The sequence below is a fragment of the Ursus arctos genome, unplaced genomic scaffold, assembly GCF_023065955.2.
Source record: "Ursus arctos isolate Adak ecotype North America unplaced genomic scaffold, UrsArc2.0 scaffold_22, whole genome shotgun sequence".
In the NCBI taxonomy this organism is placed as follows: domain Eukaryota; kingdom Metazoa; phylum Chordata; class Mammalia; order Carnivora; family Ursidae; genus Ursus; species Ursus arctos.
In genome coordinates, this window is record NW_026622897.1 from 59,194,146 (window position 1) to 59,216,425 (window position 22,280).

At 48.9% G+C, this 22,280-nt stretch overlaps 2 protein-coding genes across 9 annotated transcripts in view; one reads left to right on the forward strand and one right to left on the reverse strand.

The window, feature by feature from the left end:
* The window catches only part of FHIP1B (FHF complex subunit HOOK interacting protein 1B), a 163,120-nt gene that overhangs the window by 32,289 nt on the left and 108,551 nt on the right, over positions 1–22,280 (reverse strand). The gene's annotated exons all lie outside the window — the stretch shown is intronic.
* On the forward strand, positions 4,210–9,448 carry CNGA4 (cyclic nucleotide gated channel subunit alpha 4). Its single transcript, XM_026486100.4, has 6 exons — positions 4,210–4,271; positions 4,414–4,515; positions 4,717–4,823; positions 5,136–5,781; positions 6,543–6,892; positions 8,907–9,448. The coding sequence occupies exons 1-6, from the start codon at positions 4,210–4,212 to the stop codon at positions 9,365–9,367; spliced, it is 1,728 nt and encodes a 575-aa protein (XP_026341885.1). The 3' UTR covers positions 9,368–9,448.

Below are 22,280 nucleotides of genomic sequence, written 5' to 3' on the forward strand. Positions count from 1 at the left end.
CACCGCTGGGCAGTGGCGTGCCAGCTCATTGGCTGGACCCGGCCAGAGCCGGAGCGTCGATGCTTGTTTCCTGGCAACGGCCGAGCGCCGGGGCGGGGTCGCCGACGGCATTCCGAGCAAGGAGTACCGCCTCTTCCCCGGGTCCCGCCCCTTCGTGCTGTAAACCCCGCCCTTTTAAGGACTCCAGCGTGTCATAGGGAAAGACTTCTGGGGAGGCGGAGGCCCGTAGGGCGGGGGCGGAGCCTGAGGAGGAAAGGTCGAACCAGAGGGCAGAAGGCGGGACCTAAGGAGGGACGCGACTTTAAGAGGCAGGGACAGGCCAAGGGCGGGGCTTAGAAGACGGCTGAGGCGGGGAGACTAGAGTGGAGGGGCGGGGCCAATGGTCCTGGGCGGTGCTTAGGGTGGAAGAGTGGGCTGGACGGGGCGGAGCTAGCACGAAGGGTAGGTCTGAGGGGAGGAGTCAAGTAGGTGTGCGGGGCCTGTGGAAAAGCTGAGCCCAAGAGATGGCTGACTGCAAACAAACTAGGTCATTTTTCTCCCATCTGCGTGCATGACTTGGCCTGTACCCGGCCGATGACCGCCCCTTCCTAGCTTCCCCAGCACCTGCTGCCCGGTGATCCGCCTTGGACACCGTCTTGTTCAGTCACTCAAGGAACACGGAATAAGCACCTCCACACCAGGCCGGATTCCAGACAGATCAATTAGAACCCATATCTGCCCTGCAAGACTTCAGCCCTTAAGCCAGACAATTGCAATATAGTGTAATAATTGCCACCAAGGAGCAGCACTTAGCATGGCTTGTGTGATGGAGGGAAAGAAGGCAAAGGGGTTTAGGGAAGCCTTCAGGAGTAAATGATGTCTGAGCAGAGAAACAAGCAAAGTATGGTAAACTAAGAGAAATGAAAGTTTCAGATCAGGTCTGTGGTTTAGTTCAAAGTATTGTACCAATGATAATTCCCTGGTTTTGATCATTGTACTCTGGTTATATAAGACGATAACAAGGGAACATGGCTAAGAAGTTTACGGGAACTTTCTGTACCTTTTTTGCAACTTTCTGCAAGTCTGAAATTCGTTTAAAATAAAAAGTATTTAAAAAGAAAAAGAAATGGAAGTTTCAGCCCAAAGGATCAGCCCATACCAAGGCAAGGAAGAATGAACAACAGGTGGGGAGGTGCTCTGAGAACTACAATCAGTACAGCATGTCTGGAGCACAGGCAACATGCAGAGGAAACACTAAGCGATGAGGCTGAAGACATGAACAGAGGTCAGGAACGGGAGATTTGTATGCCATGTAAAGGAGTTTAGATTTTATCCTTGGAATAACAGAGAACTATAAAGAATTTTATACATGGTCAAACTGATAAGGCCCAAACTGAAGTAGTAAAGTTACAGAGAAAGGACATGTGGACATGAAGGTAAGGCACCAGGGCTTGATGAATGGATGTGTATGAAAGGAAAATAAAAGGATTAAAAACTGATGCTAGTTTATATAAGTTCATTCACAGGCAAAACTCAACTATGGTATTAGAAGTCAAGCTAGTGATTACACTTGGAAAAGCAATGACTGGAAGGGGGCAGAGTGGGGTTCCTGTGAGTGCTGGTTACATGGGTGTGTTCACTTTATGAAATTCATCAAGCTGTATACTTAGGAAATGTGTGTGTATGTATATATATATATATATATATATATATATATATATATATATATATATATAATTTGTTCTGGTTACTATGCTGCATAACAAATCATCCCAAACTTAGTAGTGTAAAACAACGACCGCTTCTTTACGTTCACAGATTCTGGGAATTCAACCAAGACACAGCAAGAATGGCTGTCTCTAGTCCATGATGCCTGGGGCCTCATATAAGACACCTGAATGCCAGGGGGTGACTTGAGGCTGGTGGCTAGCGTCACCTGAGGGCTTCTTTACTCTTCTTCACATGTCCAGTGCCTGGACTGGGACAACTAAAAGACTGAGCTCAGCTGGGACTGTCAAACACATTACAGAGACATGACTGTTCTTTGTGGCTTGCACTTCTCACAATATGGCAGCTAAATTTCCAGGATGGAGTATCCTGGAATGAGCATTCCCAAGAGAACCGGAAGGAAGCTGCATGGCCTTTCATGATCCAGCCTCAGAAATCACTCCTGCTATATATATTCTATTGGTTAAAACAGTCACAAGGGAGGAGTGTCAAAGAATTTGTGACCATGTTTAAAAACTGCCACAATGTCATATAATAATAATAATGATAGTAATAATAATAAATAAGGATATCCACTGAGCAGTTAGTGGTATAGATAGGTCTGCAGCTCAGAGCTCCTGGGAGTCAGTAGATGGGAAACGGGATCCTGTGGGAGACCAAGATTGGCCAGAGAGAGCCAGGAGCGTGGAAAGAGAGGAAGGCCTAGGTCAGAGTCTTAAAAAATGCCAACACAGAAAGGGTGGACAAACTTATGAAAAGACTAAGAAAAAATAAATAGAAAAGCAAGAAATTATGGTGTCACAAAAGCCATGGGAAAAGAGGATTTCAAAAAAGTAAAATAAAATGTTGGGGACTATAGACATTTCTTCTGTGAAACGCTCCAAAAACACGTATCTGACTATATCACTTAACCATGCAAAACACTTCACAGATTCTCCATTGCTTTAAGATAAAACCCCAGCTTTATAAAATGGCTAAGAAAGCTCTCCCTGGGCTGTCCTCTGTTCTCCATTCAGCTTCATCTTGCACCCCTAGCCCCTCACACTCTCTACAGAAACCAGTTGATGTCTCCCAGTCACCCATGTTTTTTAAAGTCTGTATGCCTTTGCACACTCTATGCACTTTGCCTCTACTGCTTTTCATTCTCCCATCTCTAGACCTAACTGCTATTCATCCTACAGAACCCAGACTCAGTTGGGACCCTTCTTACAGTGTAACAGCCCTATGTCTAGCCACCTAATAGAGTACCCATCAAACTGATATGTAACTGCCTATCTACCCGACTATTTCCCCTACCAAACTCTGAGTTTCTAGAGGGCAGGGAGTGTGTTTCATGCATCTTTTATCCCCAATACTGAGCATAATATTGGCTTGGCTCATAGCAGGTGTTCTGATGATGACCTGTTGACTGAGAAAAGATGATAGAAGTGAAAGGGACATCAGGTTGAGGGAGAATTTTCAGGATTTTTTTTTTTTTGTTTTGGTAGGGGAGAGATTAAAGCATGTTCATAGAAAGAGAAAACGGTAGGAGGTTGGGGATCTAGATAACACATGGAATAGCCGATGGGATCAGGTACTAGAGGTAACAGGAAAGGAATGGGGGCAAAACCCCCACAGAATGGCCCCCATCACATTCATCCAGTAAGAATGAGGTAAGGTGGGGGTGCCTGGGTGACTCAGTCAGTTAAGCAGTCTGACTCTTGATTTCGGCTAAGGTCATGATCTCGGGGTCATGAGATCAAGCCCCGCATCAAGCTTCACACTCAGAGGAGAGTCTGCTTGGGATTGTCTCTCTCCCCCTCCCTCTGACCCTCCCCACCTGTGCATGCACACACACACACTTTCTCTCCATCTTTCTAAAATAAATAAATCTTTTTTAAAAAATGAGGTAAAAAATAAAAAATTTTAAAAATGAGGTAAAGTGAGCATGGATGTAGACAAGGGTGCAGATAATGAAAACAGAGCTCACATTTGATATGACAAGCATTGTCCGTCCCTAGACAATCCAGCGCCTGACACAAATGAGCCATTCAGTAAATAGTTGTTAAATGAATAAATAATGAAGCCCAAGCAGAGAACTTGCACAAAGTAAAACAGAATGACTATCTGAGCCTACTCTGGCACCCCCGTCTCCTGATTTAGAGGACCCCTAAGTAGTTCATCTTGGCAGGGGGGGGAAGAAACAAGGCCCAGCCTTACCTCTGAGGTATGCACCCCCACCTTCTCCAGGGACCTCATTAGGGATGTTTAGTTGGGCAGGTGTAAGCCCAGGCCCTGGGAGACAGGGCGGGGCGCTGGAGCCACACTGCCTCTGCCCCTTCAGTAGGGGCTGGCCCTGGTTGTGTTGCTAAGAGCTTCAGAAGTCAGAGGCAGAGGAATCGCAGCTGGAGACCAAGGGCAGCCTCTTCCAGACAGCCAGGCGGGCACTAGTCCCCACCTCCTGAAGCCACCTATAGGCAAAGGCCCTGGATAGTCCACATCCAGGCATCAGGCCACGGAAGCATGAGCCAGGACAGCAAGGTGAAGACAACGGAGTCCAGCCCCTCTGCCCCATCCAAGGCCAGGTGAGAGATCCTGGTCCCCTGTGTCAGATCTGTCCACCTAACTGGATGGAGCCTAATTCTTCTTGATGCCCCCAGTGACAAACTCAACAATGAATTTCTGGTGAAAAAAAATGAAACACTGCTTCTCCTCTTCCTTCCACAGGAAGTCGCTGCCTGTCCTAGACCCATCTGGGGATTACTACTACTGGTGGCTAAACACGATGGTCTTCCCAGTAATGTATAACCTCATCATCATCGTGTGCAGGTTTGGCAGGGCTGAAAGAAGGGCCTTAAGCAGAGAGAAGGGCTCAAGAGTCAGGCCAAGGAAAGGGGCAGGCCCTTGGGCAGGGCCGGAAGGAGGGGCAGCATGGAAGAGAGGACCCAGGGCAGAGTGCTGAGTGCCTTGGGGAGATTGCCTTACACAGAGGGTGCTGTTGAGCCAACCTCTTCTGTCCCCACCATGCAGAGCCTGCTTTCCTGACTTGCAACACGGTTATCTGGTGGCCTGGTTAGTGCTAGACTACACAAGTGACCTGCTATACCTACTAGACATCGTGGTGCACTTCCACACAGGTCAGTGGGCCCAAGGCTGACACCTTGTTCCGTGTTACCTTCCTAAAGAGGGCCTCTCAGTCATGAGGAAGTGACCCCCTTCCTGAGAGCACTTTCACAGGTCTCCATGCTTCACAACACCCTATGCCCACCCCAGAAACCCTGGAGCAAGGTTATGCCCACCCCCACCCTGTCCCCATGTCTGTCTCCCTGTCCTACCTGGCCTGCCCACCCTCACCCTTATTACTGGAGCAGGCAGGTGCCCTGACTCAGCCCCATACCTGACCCCATCTCATGGTTGATCCCAACCTGTCTCCGCCTCCCCTTCCCCAGGATTCTTGGACCAGGGCATCCTGGTGGTGGACAAGGGCAGGATTTCAAGCCGTTACGCTCGCACCTGGAGCTTCTTCTTGGACCTGGTTTCCCTGATGCCCACAGATATAGCCTACATGCAGCTGGGCCCACACACCCCCATGCTGAGGCTGAACCGCTTTCTGCGTGCGCCCCGCCTCTTTGAGGCCTTCGACCGCACAGAAACACGCACAGCTTACCCAAACGCCTTTCGCATCACCAAGCTGATGCTCTACATTTTTGTCGTTATCCATTGGAACAGCTGTCTGTACTTTGCCCTGTCCCGGTACCTGGGCTTCGGGCGTGACGCCTGGGTGTACCCCGACCCTGCGCAGCCTGGCTTTGAGCGTCTGCGGCGCCAGTACCTCTACAGCTTTTACTTCTCCACGCTGATCCTGACCACCGTGGGCGATACGCCCCTGCCAGCGCGGGAGGAGGAGTACCTCTTCATGGTGGGTGACTTCCTGCTGGCTGTCATGGGTTTTGCCACCATCATGGGTAGCATGAGCTCTGTTATCTACAACATGAACACTGCAGATGCAGCTTTCTACCCGGACCACGCACTGGTGAAGAAGTACATGAAGCAACAACACGTCAACCGCCGGCTAGAGCAGCGAGTTATTGACTGGTGAGTACCTGGGGGTCCCAGACCAGGACATGGAGAGGTGTTCTGGATAAAGCCTGAGGAAGGTGGCAGGGCCCTTATTGCCTAGCGGGCCAGGCAGGGGAACTAGGGCATGGCATTCATCAGCGGGGGTTCACTGGGTGGGGCTGAGAAAAGAATGTCTTCTGCTAGCTGCATCTGGGCTTAGGGGGCTGGGTTGGATAAGAGATTGATAGGGAGAGGAACTCATACACAAAGAAGGATAACCTGGAATAAAAACTGCCACTGCCTGGTAGGGCTCAGAAGGCCCTCGAAGGGGTAAAGGGAGAAGAGCCATACTTCCCAGGGGATGGCCAACGAGATGGTTGACTATGTCATAGTCATCCATACTATGGGATGAACAAAAGGAAGTGTCAGCAAGTTGGGGAGCTAAAGCAGAGGGCCGCTAGATACAGAGCTCGGTGATTGAAGGAGGTATCAGTGGGATGGTACGAGGCGTCACTGAAAGGAGGGTGGGGTAAAGCTTGACAGTAGGTAAAGGGTGTCTTATTCATTGTCAACTGGTGGAGGCTTTTGGGCCCCAGGTGAGGAAGAAGAGGTCAAAACATAGCTGTGAAGTGACCCTGGAGTGAAGATATTCATCAGCCACTATCCAGCATTCCCATGACCCCTGTGAGATCTCAGGGTGACTGGGTCCTTGGCTGAAGCTTGGCTGAACCCTGATGGAAGGAATAAGGCAGGCATGTATGGGCCTGGTGAGGAACTATTACTGCCTTTGCCCCCAGGTACCAGCACCTGCAGATCAACAAGAAGATGACCAATGAGGTAGCCAGCTTACAGCACTTGCCTGAGCGGTTGCGGGCAGAAGTGGCCGTGTCTGTACACCTGTCTACTCTGAGCCGGGTGCAGATCTTCCAGAACTGTGAGGCCAGCCTGCTGGAGGAGCTGGTGCTGAAGCTGCAGCCCCAGACCTATTCACCAGGAGAATACGTCTGCCGCAAGGGGGACATTGGCCGGGAGATGTACATCATCCGTGAGGGTCAGCTGGCCGTGGTCGCAGATGACGGTGTCACACAGTACGCCGTGCTTGGTGCAGGGCTCTACTTTGGGGAGATCAGCATCATCAACATCAAAGGTGGGCAGCTCAGCGTTTGTTCTGGGACAGGGCTGGGGGAGGGGGGACAGCAGAACCCTCATCAAAGGTGGGCAGCTCAGCGTTTGTTCTGGGACAGGGCTGGGGGAGGGGCGGAGGGGAACAGCAGAACCCTCATCAAAGGTGGGCAGCTCAGCGTTTGTTCTGGGACAGGGCTGGGGGAGGGGCGGAGGGGGACAGCAGAACCCTCATCAAAGGTGGGCAGCTCAGCGTTTGTTCTGGGACAGGGCTGGGGGAGGGGGGAGGGGGACAGCAGAACCCTCATCAAAGGTGGGCAGCTCAGCGTTTGTTCTGGGACAGGGCTGGGGGGAGGGGGGGAGGGGGAGAGCAGAACCCCCTACTGAGACCAGATGCTACTTCAGGGCCTACAGGTTAAGGAAACCTGGCCTTACCTGAGTCACTAGAGGGCTCACAAGAGAAGCAGGACATGGAGGGTCTGTCCTCTGAGAAGAAGCAAAGCCAAAGTTAGTATACAAGGTGGATCCCTCGGAAGAGGAAGTAGATCTGCTCTGTGGGTGTCAACCCGAGGCACCAACAGACAAGTGGAAAGTGACAGAGATGATAAGAATAAGAATAGCTTATATTTATGGCACACTTACTACATGCCGTGTTCAAAGTCTTCATATGCACCAACTCACTCAATTCTCACCGTAACTCAGGTAGATACTATTCTCTGTATTTTCACAGTAAGGAAACTGGAGTACAGTGATGCTTGGGAAACTGTCCAAGGTCGTTGAGGTACTTATGTACACACACTTGGAGTCAGTACAAGGAACTTTCTCACAGCCAAGTGGAAAGGAGGGTAGAGGGAAGGCATTGCCATTCACTCCACCAACTCCAGGCCAGGCCAGGTAGTGTACACTGGCTCATTGATTCCTTTTATCTGCCCGTGAAGTAGGTGTTGGTGGTATGCCTCATCACAAGCAAGGGCACTGAGGCCCCAGGTGATGGGAGAACATGGCAAGGGGAGAGCACACTGTCACTGACTGAAGCCACACAGGCTGTCAGCCCGGGGATCTCACTCTCTAGTTGTTCCAAAGGCCTCACATCTGTCCTCCAAGGACCCTTCCAGCTCCACTTCCTGGATACAGTCAGCAGCTGTCTATGTGATTTTGGACAAGGCATTTCCCTTTTTTAGGCCTCAATGTTCTCATCTATTCGATAGGGATGATATTAAAAACCCAAAGAGTTATTTGGGAGGATCAGATGAGTTCTGTGGGTAAGGCTTCAGGGCAATGTCTGGAGCACAGCAAGTGTTCACAAAGGATAGTTCCTATGCCCCTTCTGAGTCCTTCTAGCTCTCAGCTTTGCAGCGGTCAGCCTAATCTATCTTCCTCACAACACCTCACCAATAGCTTCCTAAAATATGAATCATACCATACAGCTCCCTTGCTTAAAATATTTCAGTACTTTCCCACTGCCCTCGGCATAAGGTCTGAACTCCCTGTCGTGGCTTACCACACTCAGTGTGCCCTGCTCTCCCCTCCTCTTTCCATTCTCCTCCCACCCAGTACTTCAGCCACTCTGGACTGCTTACAGTTTGCTGCAGCACCTAACTGGCTCCTACCCCCATCCCTCTGCTCACACTCCTCCCTCTGCCTGGATGCCTCCCCCCACCAGCCCTGCCCTTCCTCTCTGACCTTCTGCTCAGTCAGGCATCACTTCCTCCAAACTTTCCAAAAGTTTCTGCCAGCTTGTGAGGGCTCTTTACTTATCTTCCCACAGCACTGGAGGCATACGTCTACACTGTACTAGCTATACTGTTTTGTAACTATCCCATTGAATGTCTATCGCCTGTAGTCTGTGAATTCTTGCAGGCAGATCGCTGTACCCATCCAGCACAGGGCCTGGTCCCCAGTCACATTACTGAATGAAAGAATTAACAGAGAGGCCCCAAAGCACAAATATAGAGGGGGAGGGTCCTTTCAGGAGTGAAAAACCCCCTCACACCTCTTCTGACTAACTGTCCTCCCACGTGTCTGCCCATGGGCCACAGGAAACATGTCTGGGAACCGCCGCACAGCCAACATCAAGAGTCTAGGGTATTCAGACCTGTTCTGCCTGAGCAAGGAGGACCTGCGGGAAGTCCTGAGCGAGTATCCACAGGCCCAGGTCATGATGGAGGAAAAGGGCCGTGAGATCCTGCTGAAAATGAACAAGTTGGACGTAAATGCAGAGGCAGCTGAGATTGCCCTACAAGAAGCCACAGAGTCCCGGCTACGCGGCCTTGACGAGCAACTCGACGATCTACAGACCAAGTTTGCTCGCCTCCTGGCCGAGCTGGAGTCCAGCGCACTCAAGATCGCTTACCGCATCGAACGGCTCGAGTGGCAGACTCGAGAGTGGCCAATGCCTGAGGAACTGGCTGAAGCTGATGATGAGGGCGAGCCTGGGGAGGGAACTTCTCAGGGTGGAGAGGGCAGGACTGGCCAGGAGGGACCCTCAGACCCACAGTGACCCATTCCTAGCGCTAGGATTCCTCCCAGGGAATCCAGAGCTGTAGGAACACCTGCCTGCAGAAACTCTGCCATCCTGCCTGCTGGGTACAGAGATGGGAATGGATTGAGGGTAGCTGCTCACCTAGAGGGATAGGAGTAGAGCACACATTCGTCCCCCACTCCCCAGCACATGCGCGCGCACAGCTGCAAACACACGTACTGCACCCAAGATGCATTCCATGGAAAATATTCCGGAGTTTCCATTTTCAGAACACATATGCTTTCTCACAAACATAGGTATGCCTTACACCCACACACACACACACACAAAATATATATATATATATATATATATATATATATATATATATATATATATTACATTATATATGCATACATTCATTCATGCACGTCATAAAGACCTATATACTGAGACTCACCCACCAATAGACACACAGATGCCCTCCACAGGTGTGCACACACTTGTGAACACACAGAAATGCACCCAGAGCCCTCTTCTTCCAAAATATCCTTTAAATGCCTCCCATATGGGAAGTTCACAAATGTTGCCTGCAAGTTGCACTTCAGTAAAGTATTTGCTTCCTCACTAAGCATTTATGGGAGTGACAGGAAAAGGCGAAGCCAATGGTGGGCCAGGATGAATTCTGTCTGAATTCTGAGTCACAGGGGCAAGGCACATGGGCTGTGTAGTAGCTAGTGGGTTTGATTCAAAGGGGCTGGGGTGCATGATGAATTGAGAATCAGTGCTGAGCCAAGGCAAAGCTGGGTTATGCATCACACTGTTGAAAGTGTGCACATGCTTTCATAGGTATATTCACATATACACACTGACCATTATAGTTCATTCCAGAGCGTATATCCTTAACTTTGTGAACCCTGAGTGATTTGACCTAGCTTAGTGGACCAGAGCAGACACCTCTGCTCCTCCTTCCTTCCTCTGGCCCAGCCCTGGAGCCTGGGGCCAGGGCTACCCCATGTCTGGGATGCATTTCAAGGGGAGAAGAGTTCACAGGGCCACTCGCCTGGCCCTGCTCTACCCTGTCAGTTGTTAGAGCCGGCTTTGGTGCTGCCAGAAATCCAGCCCTCCCTCTGTATGATATTTCAAAAGACAGAGTGGCAGATGGAGACGAGGTGGAGTGGAACATCCTGGTTGGGAACAGCTGGAGATTAGTGTTTGGGGAGTTTTTGAGTAACTTTGGCATACTTGGAGGGAGGTCTGCAGGCTTGGGGCAGAGAAAGTGTTGTGGGGTCTCTGGGGAGGAATCTGATATCATCTCCGAATCATATTCACCCTGGTCACAACTTTAGCTCCTCCAGGGCCTGGCCAGTCTTTAGTCTAAGCTGTGCCAGGTGGCATTTTAAAATGTACCTTGGGTTTCTTTGTTTTAAGTTTTAGGTCATAAAATCACCAATGGGAAATGTATGAATATACCATAATGTGTTTATCTATTTACATATTGATGGACATCGAGGTTGCTTTCACTTTCTGTCTATTTCAAATAAAGCTGTTCTGAATAGTCAAAAAAAATAAAATAAAATAACATGTACTTTGGATTTAATTTATCAGTATGACTGAGGGATGACACATAGAGGTCAATGCCATTGAAAGAAGAATTTATTATTTACAGTCCCCAAGAGGAAGGGGCACACCCCCATGCAGGGCCACACAGGGAAGCACCAGGGTGGTGAGGAAGGAGAAGGAGCAAGGGAAAAACACAGGCAAAAAACTCTTATTATGCTCGTGCCGGGAAGGTTTTAGGTGGGGACATCCCATACTGGGCAGGAAGCAAAGATATGGGAGCTTGTGGGTGGAGAGCTCGTAATACGACTTTCAAGAACCCATGAAAGCAAGACCACAGAGGAGATATAAACAGCCCTGATCAGGTTGGCCCATGATTTCAAGATGCCAAATCATCAATTACTGAATATCAAGAATAATTATTACAGGTAGTAGGAGAGAATGAAGGGCAGGGCCCTGGGTGCTGTCAGGGCAGGATGTGTGGGAGCATCTGCTGATGTGGGGTCATGGAGACATTCCCTCAGAACTGTTGGTGTCCTCAACACCGAACAACATTTCAGATACGGTGGATGCCAGTGACACAGGTGCGCCCAGACATGAGAGACTGGGAACACACCTTTCTCAGATAGCCGTAGGAACTGAGGCTATGGCTGGAGTCCAGGTGTCAGGAGACACGACGAGGATCATTGCACAGTAATTCATTTAAAACTATGTGATTATTTCTCATCTCTTCCTCACAAAATCTGAGAGCTGGCACTCAGTCTGTCTTGTTCATCTCTGTCTCCTCAGGGCCAAAACTGTGCCTGACACAGCGTACATCCTCAAATATATATTTGGCAACCAAAGAGATGGGAGTTGAGACAGGTAAAGGCCTAATGTTGGAGAAAGATGCATGTTGATTTCTTAAGAGATTTTCCTACCATCGCTGCCCTCAAATTGTGTTGAGCTAGACATGGGTGGGTATGTTATACAGGCCATTTTTGTGGTACCCGATGGATTTAGGGAGCTGAGAATAAGCTTTCCATTGACCCACTAGAATGTGCATACCTGTCCCAGGAGAAGGCTCTCTTAGAACAGGCGGCTCCTGCTGCCCCCATAGAATCCTCCTGTTCTGGCCATCTTCCCTGTTCTGGATGCAGAAACAAAACTCTTCTGGGGCCCAAGGCAAGTCTAGCTCTGCCTCTGCAGTTCCAGGATGAGGAGGATTCCTCATGGTGGAGCCAGCAAGCCCGAAGACATCTTGAATATCAGCAACACCATGCTGGGGTCCTCTAGTGCTGGGGAGTGACTTCCATCACTGCATGACAGACACTGTTCTACCAATTTGGGATCAGACTGGATAGAGTTAGGTCAGGACAGGTAGAATGGGCAGAATATTAATATTAGTTACTGTGTAGTAAGTACTAAGCAAAGTACTTATATATGTGGCAGGAAAGTTTACTGAGATACTCATTTAGGTTTTATCCATTTCATCCCTCCTCCCATCATAAGAAAGTACTAAATCTTTGTATCTCCTGGACTTACAGCTGTTTTGTTTTGTTTGTTTGTTTGTTTTTAAGTAGGCCCCATGCCCACCATGGAGCCCAGTGCAGGCCTTGAACTCAAAACCCCGAGATCAAGACCTGAGCTGAGATCAAGAGTCAGACGCTTAGCCAACTGAGCCACATGGGTGCCCCAAAGCTGTTTGAATTACAGAGTCAAGAATAGAAATTTTCAGAAACTCTTTACCCTAACTTTTGTTTGTGACAAAAGGGATTCTAGGTGAATTGTGCCCAATTGTCTGTGAGGGCTTAGAGTTGAAGAAGCAGGAGCTTCTGAACCCGAGGAGAGGAGATGCCCCAAGACTAAGAAAAGGAATGGGATTCTTAAGTATTGTATTAGTTTTCTTTTGCTGCTATAACATGTTTCACATAAACATGAGTTTAACAGCTTAAAACAGAACCCCTTTATAATATCACAATTCTGTGAGTCAGAAATTCCAGCACAGTGGGTACAACTGGGTCCTCTGTTCAGGGCCTCTAAGGCCAAAATCAAGGTGTTGGGTGAGCTGGCCTCCTTCCGGGAGGCTCTGGAAAAGAATCTGCTTCCAGGACCACTTAGGTTATTAGAAGAATACAGTTTCTTTTGGTTGTAAAACTGAGGCCCTTGTTTCCTTGACACATGCTCCCTTTATCTTCAAGCCAACAAAGCTGTTGTGAAATCTTTCTCATTCTTCAAATCTCTTACTTCCCCTTCTATTACAAGACTGAGAAAGATCTCTGCCTTTTAGAGCTCCTGTGCTTAGATTAGGTCCACCTAGATAATCCAAGATAATCTCTCTACTTTAAGGTCAGCTGATTATTAATCTTACTACCACAAAGTCCTTTTTTTTTTTTTTTTTGTCATAATCACAGGAGTAACACCAGATGGCAAGGTAATGGGAGCCAAAATTCTACCTATCACAGGGTTTCTGGGGAGGAAAGCAGCCTGGACCCCACTTTCACGGGGGGTCCAGAATAGGGACCACTATGAATAGAGTCTTTGGAAAGGGGAGAAAGATGACCCTGGCTCAAACTGGCACTGGAGCCTCAGAGCAGCGCCACCTAGGGGAAGAACAGGCTTGAGCAAGATGCGTATCCGCATAACCCAGCACGGTCTCTAAACTCAGGCCTTCCTCCTGCCCACCGCCTCCCCCCCTTTTCTGTTCAACATAAAACCCACAGAGACATTTTGCAAGACACTAAATTGTGGGAAAAGACAGTGAAAGAAAGCCAGCAAACATAGAATGAGATTAAATTTTCCATAAGGTGGGCAGTTAAAAGCTTAGATGACAATAGTCTGATTTAGGGAACCAAAGAAAGGTCCCATTTTTTCACACACTGTTATGGAATCATTCATAACTGCTATCTCATACATTACCTCATTATCTCTTACAACAATGTTAGGAAGCTTAAATTGTTATTATCCTTATTTTTCTAAGTCAGAAACTGAAGTTTAGAGGGCAACTAAAAATATTAGATATGACTTATTGAGAAGCTATTCTGTGCCAGGTCCTGGGTTAAGTGCATTGTTCCAATCAATTCTCGCAACTACATGAGAAAGATGCTACTACTACCCCATTTTAAAATGAGGAAACCAAGGCTCTGGGAGACTAGGTAATTTGCCCGATATCACAGGGGTCCCAAGTCACATGGAATAAAACCTAGGTCTGCCTTGCTGTTTCTTTCAGAGAGATAAGTAAAGGGGCCACCTCAGCTGCAGCTAAGGCCAGGCAAGCTCCTGCCTTTCTTAAGAAGGACTGTCGGGAGCAGTATCGGGGGTAGCCAGGGGAGAAGAAGCCAGTAGTGCAGAGCAAAGCTTGTTAATCACCAGCAAGCCTGCCCAATGTGCTGAAGTATTGATCTCAGGGCTGCAGCCAAGATAAAGGACCACCCAGTGCTCTGGAGATCTGCACCCATGCAGCTGTGGGAGGAGGGCAGAAGTTTTGGAGGGGCTGCTGGATTCCCACAGGGGTGAGCTGTAATTCTCCTATAAGAATTGTTCAAGGGCCCTGCTGCTGAGAGCCCAGCTGATTCTAGCTCAGCTCTTCTCCCTCCCACGGGACCTACGGCCTCACCCACGTCTCTCCTGGGATCACTAACCTCAGGACACCTTGGCCTGGCTAAGATTTGAGATGTACACTCCTCCTCAATGTTCCCAGTTAGCTACACCCACCCACCCCCCCACACACACACATGCAGAGTCTTCTTCGGCCTCCCTACTTCATCTTTTTCTTTCTGAGAGTTTGGCTGCTCGCCCAAGAGACAGATGGAAATTAAGTATCAAGCTTGGGAGGAAATCACATTCATAGGGAGAAGGACCATCCAACCCAAGGAAAGATCCAGTGCAAACACTAGGTGCCAGGAGCAGGAGGTAAGGTGGGTGGATTCTAGCCTGAGGCTGAAGCTAGGGTTTGGCTTGAGGCTCAGATCAGAAAAGGATGGTTAAGCCAGTTAGAGCTGGGGTCAGAGTCAAGACCCAAGTCAGGGCAGGTATGAGGCTGCCTAAAAGCACAACAGATGGGAAAGAGCTTGGAGCCAATCCGAGTCAGATTTTAGTTCTGAAATATCACTTACTAGCTGGGGGACTCTCAGCCTCCTACACAATCTTTCAGGGTTGTTGAAAGTGATGCTTGGAGAATTAAAATGTAAATGAGATAATGATGTAAACTGCCTGCCAGTGCCTGACAAGTAGCAAGTGCTTAATAATGAATGGTAGCTATGACCGTTATTCCTACCCCTCTAGCAGAGGTTGTGTCTTTGAGGCAGTGGGGCACAGGTGGTCTGGCCCTGCTCAGCCCTGGGCCTCCGGTCTGTCCTGGCAATGCCCGATCTGGCCAGCAGAGGGCGCAGGGCTCCCATTCCCTCCCCTCCTACCTCCAGCCCAAGCCTCGTAAAGCTAGGAGAACTAAAATCTTAGGGCCAGGGAAAAATGGAGTCTTAGGGACAGAACCGTGGTCTCAACTGGCTTGTAAAAACTCTTGATTTTTTAGCAAAGACTAAAATGCAGCAGTGATGATGCCGGAAGTTGTGCCAAGTCAGACCCTGAGGTAGCCCTGTTGGGGGCAGCACTACCGAATAGCTGGGAGTACTCAGGACTGCCCTCTCCTACAGCTTGAAAAATCTTTGTGCTTTTCATTGAACACACATGGGCCCTCTGTCTGGCATTGCCTTTCCAGTTTCAGTATCTTGGCTTGTCTTCAACCTTGCTGTTCACCAACAGGTACCACAGGGCCCCACAGGCTCGTAACTCGGGTGTGTTCATGGATGCTCTCTCTCTGGTGACTTCCGATTTTTTAGCTTTCAAATGAGACCCTGACCTAGGAGATCCAGCCCTCTCTTGGTGTACATGCGAGAGGCCATGTCTGAAGCCAAGCGTAGCCATCGGTGAGCTCCAGCCCCTTTGTGTGTGTGCTCGGCTCTCCCCAGCACAAGTCCCAGGTTCCGGAAGGTGGTCCTTCCCCTTGCTGCTTTCCTCTGACCAACACCCCTGCCTGCTCCAGCTCCAACCCGTCTGTCTTCTCAGCCTGCTCCCTCTTTAATTATCCCAAGAGAAGAGCCTCCTACGTGGGCAGGGAGTGTGTGGGCAGGAGCTCAGCACAGAAACATAGCTGCACATCACAGAAACGCAGACAAGAGAAGGCCTTGAAAGATGTGGAGAGAAGGCAGCCTAATGAGCCACAGAGGGAGGGCTGAGCCGGCGGGTGAGTGGGCACCCCAAGGACTACCCTGTGACTGGTTCCTCTCCTAGCCGTGCATGCGTGTCAGAGCCAGAGGTGCTGGGGGCAGAGCCTAGCCCACGCCCCTCACACCACTGTGTGTGTGTGTGTGTGTATGTGTGTGTGAACACGGGGTTTCCTGGGTAAAAGCTAATATTTTGTGGAGCTGCAAGATGCCTAGAAGAAGCAGTCCCTTATAAAGCAGGTTATCTGACTGTGCATTACGCACTATAGTCTCCCCTCTTTAGTTGTTTCCCCAGAACATTTACTGAAGTGTTGTTTAAACGTTCCCCGCTTATCTCAATTGTGATACAGAATATTGAAAGAAGGATCATGTGCCCACACTTGAGCCAGTGTGGCAGTAGCTAGGTGACTGAGACTTCCCCAAGGGAAAGGTAAACTATTCTAGCTGTAAGAGTCAAGCTTGGTGGGCCAGCACTGCCCTTCAAAACACACACACACACACACACACACACATACACACACACACACAGAAACCAAAAAAACGTGACAACCTTGGCAGGTCAAGGCTTGAATCAAAGAAGCAACTTCCCTCAGAACTGAGCTTGGCCCTCTGTCAGGACATCCTGCACTTGCTTCCTTGACCTCTTAGGTTTCTGACTTGTTCTGGGATGAGGGTCAAGGTCTCTTTCCTGTGGTCATCCATACTGACTTTGCAGTTCCCTCCCTGCCTTGATCTCAAGTCCCCTGTTTCCTGATCCTGAGCAACCCCATTCTCCCTAAAGGCTGAGTTAATCCCTGGCATAGATGGAATTTCCTGATTTTGAGAAATATCTTCTACCCTCTTAGCACTTCATTTTCATGCCCTCCTCTGCTCATGGTATTCCCCCTTCTCCACTTGACCGATTACTTGGAGTTTTTTTCCTCTTATAAACCATCTTCTGGAAACAATCTATATCCATCACCTCCCGGCCCTCACCTCCCCAATGCCCATATGCCTTTAGTTAGAGGGAACGGCATGAGCAAGGTGCAAGGGCGATGAACAGCATGGAATGCACCATGAAACTATAAGCAATTCAAGGTTCCTTGAGCACAAAGACAGCAAACAAGTAATGAGAATAGTGTGGAAAGTGGTTTGAGAACCTGTTGGAGAAAATGGCAGGAGCCAGAGCCCTGGAATATAGGTAAGCAAAAGGACAACTATAAAACATGTAAGTGTAAGAATTACCGTAACGAAAGGTACGAGGTGTTGCAGAAGTACCTAGGAGAGAAACCCAGGAAAGCTTCTCAGAGGAGTTTCCCCCTCTGTAACCCCTTTCCCAACACAAGCTTCTTTGAACATTCTCCCAACTCCCATGTTACCTAAGCCAGCAGTCCTGTGAGGATAGCACACCCTCTGCAGAAAGGGGTGTCTCCTTTTCCTTTCACAGCTCAGTGCACAGATATGGGGTCCTCTGTGCTCGCCGATGCTGCTTCTTCACTCTCAGTACACCCCTGCTCTCTGACACTCATCCATACGATCTTTGCACTACTCTCTTCCCTTTCTCCCTGCTGACAGCTCCAGCTTCTGACGCCTACTCACTTTAGACTTCGTTACTCACTTCATAGTTCTGTCTTCTCCAAGTGAGATTTCGTGGCCATTATTTTGCCTTTGTCCTTTTGTTTTTCACTCCCACCCAACTGGCAAAATATCAACTTTGGATGAACTGAACAATCAATAGTGTCCATGCTTGCATCCAACCATCTGAGCTCTGCTGGAGAAACTGATACCACTAGAAAGTCATGGTCACCAACTCCTAAGTGGGTCCCAACGCTTACTTACTTACTTACTACATTCCTCCAGTGTCCGCTCCCCCTTTCCCATTTTATATAGTTTTCTTTAAAAACCATCTAAAAAAAAAAACTGATTACTAAAGTTCAGTCTTATCCACTCACACACACACACACCACACACCACTCACTGATAACCAGATCTCCAACTTCAAAGAAAAAATAGAAATACAAGACAGCAGCTCCCATTAAATCTATGCACCGCCTGTGTAAATTAAGATACAAAACAAGTCGCTATGACAAGAGGAGAAAATATGTAGGTCCTCCAGACTGCAGTTCCTTTTTCATACAAGAGAACCTGAGTAGTAAAACAGCTCGAGTATAGGAGACCCAGGCTCCTACCATCTTATCACTCTGCCATCCCTAGTGTGTTATCTTCATGGCATGACTGAAGATTCACATTCAACCTGCAGGAAAGGGCAAAGAGGAAGAAACAGTCCACTCCTCTCCTATCTCACTTCCACCCACAACCACTGTCCAACATGTGCTCATAAAGCCACACTTAGCTGCCAAGGCGTCTAGGAATTAATAGTTGCTAGCTGCTCAGCCGTGACTTATTTGCATCTATAATTATTCTCTTCTAACTTCCTCTTACAATTGAGTCTCTACTCCTATCAAAAGCTAGAACCTTCCACATGTGCTCTGAATTCCATATCTCCCTGCCTTCTCAGGAATCTTGCATTTGAAATTAATTAACTTCTCTCTCGCTCGCTCTCTCTCCTTCTCTCCCTCTCTCCTTCTCCCCCTCTTCTCCTTTCTCTTTTGTTTTCCCTTTCTTTTTTATGATGGCTTCCTCCCCTTGTTTTCCTCCCAGCTCTCTGTCTGCTCCTCTTGGTCTCCTTCCCCGGCTGGCCTTTCTCTACCCAGTCTTTAAATATGGTCTTTTCCAGACTTCTGACCTGGTTCCTCATTTCTCATTAATTCTATGGTTTGTATTACTTCCTATGCAACCTGTATATTCCGCTTCCTACTGGAATTCCTACTAGATGTCTAATAAGCATCTGAAACTTATCAGGTCCAAAATGGAACAGATCGCTGGTGGGAGTTGCTGTCTGAGGGTTCCTATTTTCTCTATGAAGTGGGAGGCCGGGTTATTTATTGTCAGGGAAGGATGGTATGCGTGAGTGGTGGCGGGGGGCGGGGGTTGGGGAGAGGACATGAGAGATTTTACAAGTCCAAAAACATTGGAAAAAATATTGTGTGAAATGAGAGAAAGAAGGTGATCGGAGAAATTCAGTAAAACCTTTTTGCTCATTTTTGGAAACATCATCGTATGTGAGCACCTAAATCGTGATGCCCAAAACCCCTGGCTTTGGATTGTAACTTTTTCACTAAGTAGTTTTATGGCTTTGGGAAAGTTACTTGAACTCTCTCTCTGAGCCGCAGTTTTTTCAGCTAAAATAGTGATCAACCATATTGGACTGAAACGTGTAGTTCTTGGTGAGGATTAAAAGTAATGTGCTTTGAACAGAGTAGGTGATCACCAAAGAGCTCCTATCTAGTTACCAGAAAACTTATTCCTTTTCATCTCATCCTCCTCCCTCACCCTCCACATGGAAGCATCCTCTAAATTCTGTCTGCCTCCTAAACAGCTCCTGGATCCATCTTCACTGCCTCCATGACTTTAGCTCAAGCCGCTATCATCTGTCACCTGAGTTGCGTCATGGACTCCCAACCTGTCCCATCCCTCAAGTTGCTCTCCACACCAGCTGCCATAGCTGTTACTCCAAATATTTCTAAGCCTAAAATTTCCAGCACTTCCACGTCTTCCCCCCGTGGCTTGCAAGGGTCTGTATTTGCTACTTCCTGCGACTGAGAGGTGTGTTCGTTTTCTATTGCTACTACAACAAATTACTATGAATTTGGAAGCTTAAAACAACATCCGCTTAGTAGGTCACCGGCATGTGGGCCAGAAGTCTGGTACAATATGGCTGCGTCCTCTGCTCAGGGTGTCACCAGGCTGAGGTCAAGGTGTCAGCCAGATGAAATTCTTTTCTGGGTTCTCCCGCTTCCGAGCTCATTCTTGTCATCGGCAGGATCTAGTTCCCTGCGGTCTTAAGACTGAAGTCCCTATTTTCTGGCTGGCTGTCAGTCAGAGACTGCTCTTAACCAGCACCCACTCTCAGGTACGTGCTCTGCAGCCTACTCCTTCCTCAAGCCAGCCACAGCCCCTTGCATTCCCTCCCACGTGGCCCCCTCCGTCTTCAAGCCAGCAACCGTGTGTCAAATCCTTCTTCTTCAAATGATGTCCTCCTCTGCTGCCAACAGAGTAAATTCTTGTGACTTGGTTAGGACTCATTGGATAATCTCTTTATCTTGAAGTCCACTGATTAGTAGCATTAATTACACCTGCAAAATCTCTTTTGTCATACAACATAATGGTGAAAGTAGCATCTCATCATATTTACAGGTTCTACCCACACTCTAGGGAAGGAGATCGTACAAGATGAGAATCCTTTGGTGCCATTTCATAATTCTGCCTACCACAGGAGGGGAAGCCAGGAAAAACGTCCCTGAGAAATGCTGATACCTTAAGCTGAGATGAGAGGGATGAACAGGAGTTAATTCGATAAAAGAAGGAAAGCTTCCAGAGACCATGTGCAAAAGCCATGTAACTGACAGAATATATCCAAAAAAAAAAGGACTAAAGGAAGGCCAGTGCGTCTACAGGGAAGAGAACAAGGGCCACGGGGACTTGAAATAAGGTGGTTAGAGAGGTCAATAGGAGGCAGACCACACAGGCTTCAGAGACTCTGGGTAAAGGTTTTCTCTATCCCCAAAGCAAAGGTCAGAAGAGTGCCACAATCCGATTTGTGTTCTGCACGTATCACTCCGGCTTTAAGGTGGAGGGTGGATGTGAGGAGGCATCAGCAAAAGGTGGCGGACCACGGAAGAAGCTAGGAGAGCGGTGCAAGGAACAGTGGGATAATGTCGGTGCAGATGCAAGCAGACTGATTCAAGGAACACTCAGTGGCTAAAATCAACAGGACTTCATGATTGATTGACTATGGGAGGGAGGCAGTTACGTTCCCCAGGAAGCAGAGTCTGAGACAGAGATTACTGTGGAGGATGTTTACTAAGGAGTGCTCTTGGAGTCAACACCTGTGCAAGAGCAAGGATGAAAGGACGGGGTGAAGGGAGAAGCAGAGCAGTGATTCAGTCCCCACAAAGGCCTCGGTCAAGCCCGTGAGGAGCTGTGCACATCCTTCAGAGTTGTCCTCTGTTGGGGTGAGGAGGCTGAACCTTTGCACCTCTGTGCTGAGCCGTCACTGGATGCAGGATGCCTCAGGAAGGGAACATGACCTCGCCTAAGCAGGCTTTCCTCGGCTCGGCCAACTCCCCAAGGGCCTCGCAGTTGAGGGCTGACTTCCCGAAGCTTCTCTGCAGCTGCAGAATAAATCCCTCGTATTTGGAGAAGAGTCTGGGCTTTTTGTCACAGCCTCTATTCCAGGTGAAGGAACATAAGGGAGTAAGGCAGCCAGGCTGATTCCTAAATTTCTGATTTGTGTATCTTCGCAGAGGCTCGTCCAACCATATGCTGTAATCGTTGGCTTACCTGTCACTTTCCCCCAGGAGAGTGGGAGCTACTCGGGCACAGAATGTATCAGACAACTAGTACACAGCCCTATAGCTGGCACATACTTTGCTGAACAAGTGAATGCCCGGCTACTCCTACTTCCACTCCTCTCTCTCCTACATTTCCTTTGCTCCCCGCCCCCACAAACCCCGTCATCCAATGTGGGAAAAGTCCAGCAGGTTATCTGAGGTGCCACCTGTGCTGGAGCTGAACAAACAGCAAATCAGGCTCTTCTGGTCCAGGGCGCTCTGATGGGGAAGGCAGGCAGTGCCAGGAGGAGGGCAGTGGGGGGAGACAGGTGACAACATCCCCACCCACCACAGGCTTAGATCCTCCTTCAGCGCCCCAGCCCCTATAAACTCAGTGCTAGCTGGAACAGGTCCTCTCCAAAAGACAAATTGGAGAGGGCTCTCTGAACTCCCCATAAACTCGGATCTCATTCACAGTCTGAACTGCTCTTTGACTGAGGCCCCCACCTCTAACAGATACTGCTGGGGGCCAGAGAGTGGAATTTCAAAGTCATATTGGAGTTTCCTTGGAATGGAGGAGAATGGATAGCTAGCCTCGCTGAAATATTAGTGGAGGCAAGTCCTGCCTGAGGAACTGAACCCACCACCTCAGTCCTGGGCATACCCCCTTAAGCTTTGCTCCCGCTGCACCCCAGTGATCTGGCGCCCTTCGGGTCCCCTCTCGTGGGAACCTGCCACCCCACACAGGCTGCTCCAACTGCACGGAGAGCAAACAGGGAGCGTCAGTGTGACGGTGAGGGTGGGCGCTGCCTGGAGACC

What these genes read in the sequence shown, in the direction of transcription:
- CNGA4 (XM_026486100.4), top strand. Translation starts at nt 4,210, where the DNA reads ATGAGCCAGGACAGCAAGGTGAAGACAACGGAGTCCAGCCCCTCTGCC. An exon ending in CTCATCATCATCGTGTGCAG is followed by an intron (nt 4,516 to 4,716) that starts GTTTGGCAGGGC and finishes CCCACCATGCAG; the next exon opens with AGCCTGCTTTCCTGACTTGC. An exon ending in CAGCATCATCAACATCAAAG is followed by an intron (nt 6,893 to 8,906) that starts GTGGGCAGCTCA and finishes CATGGGCCACAG; the next exon opens with GAAACATGTCTGGGAACCGC.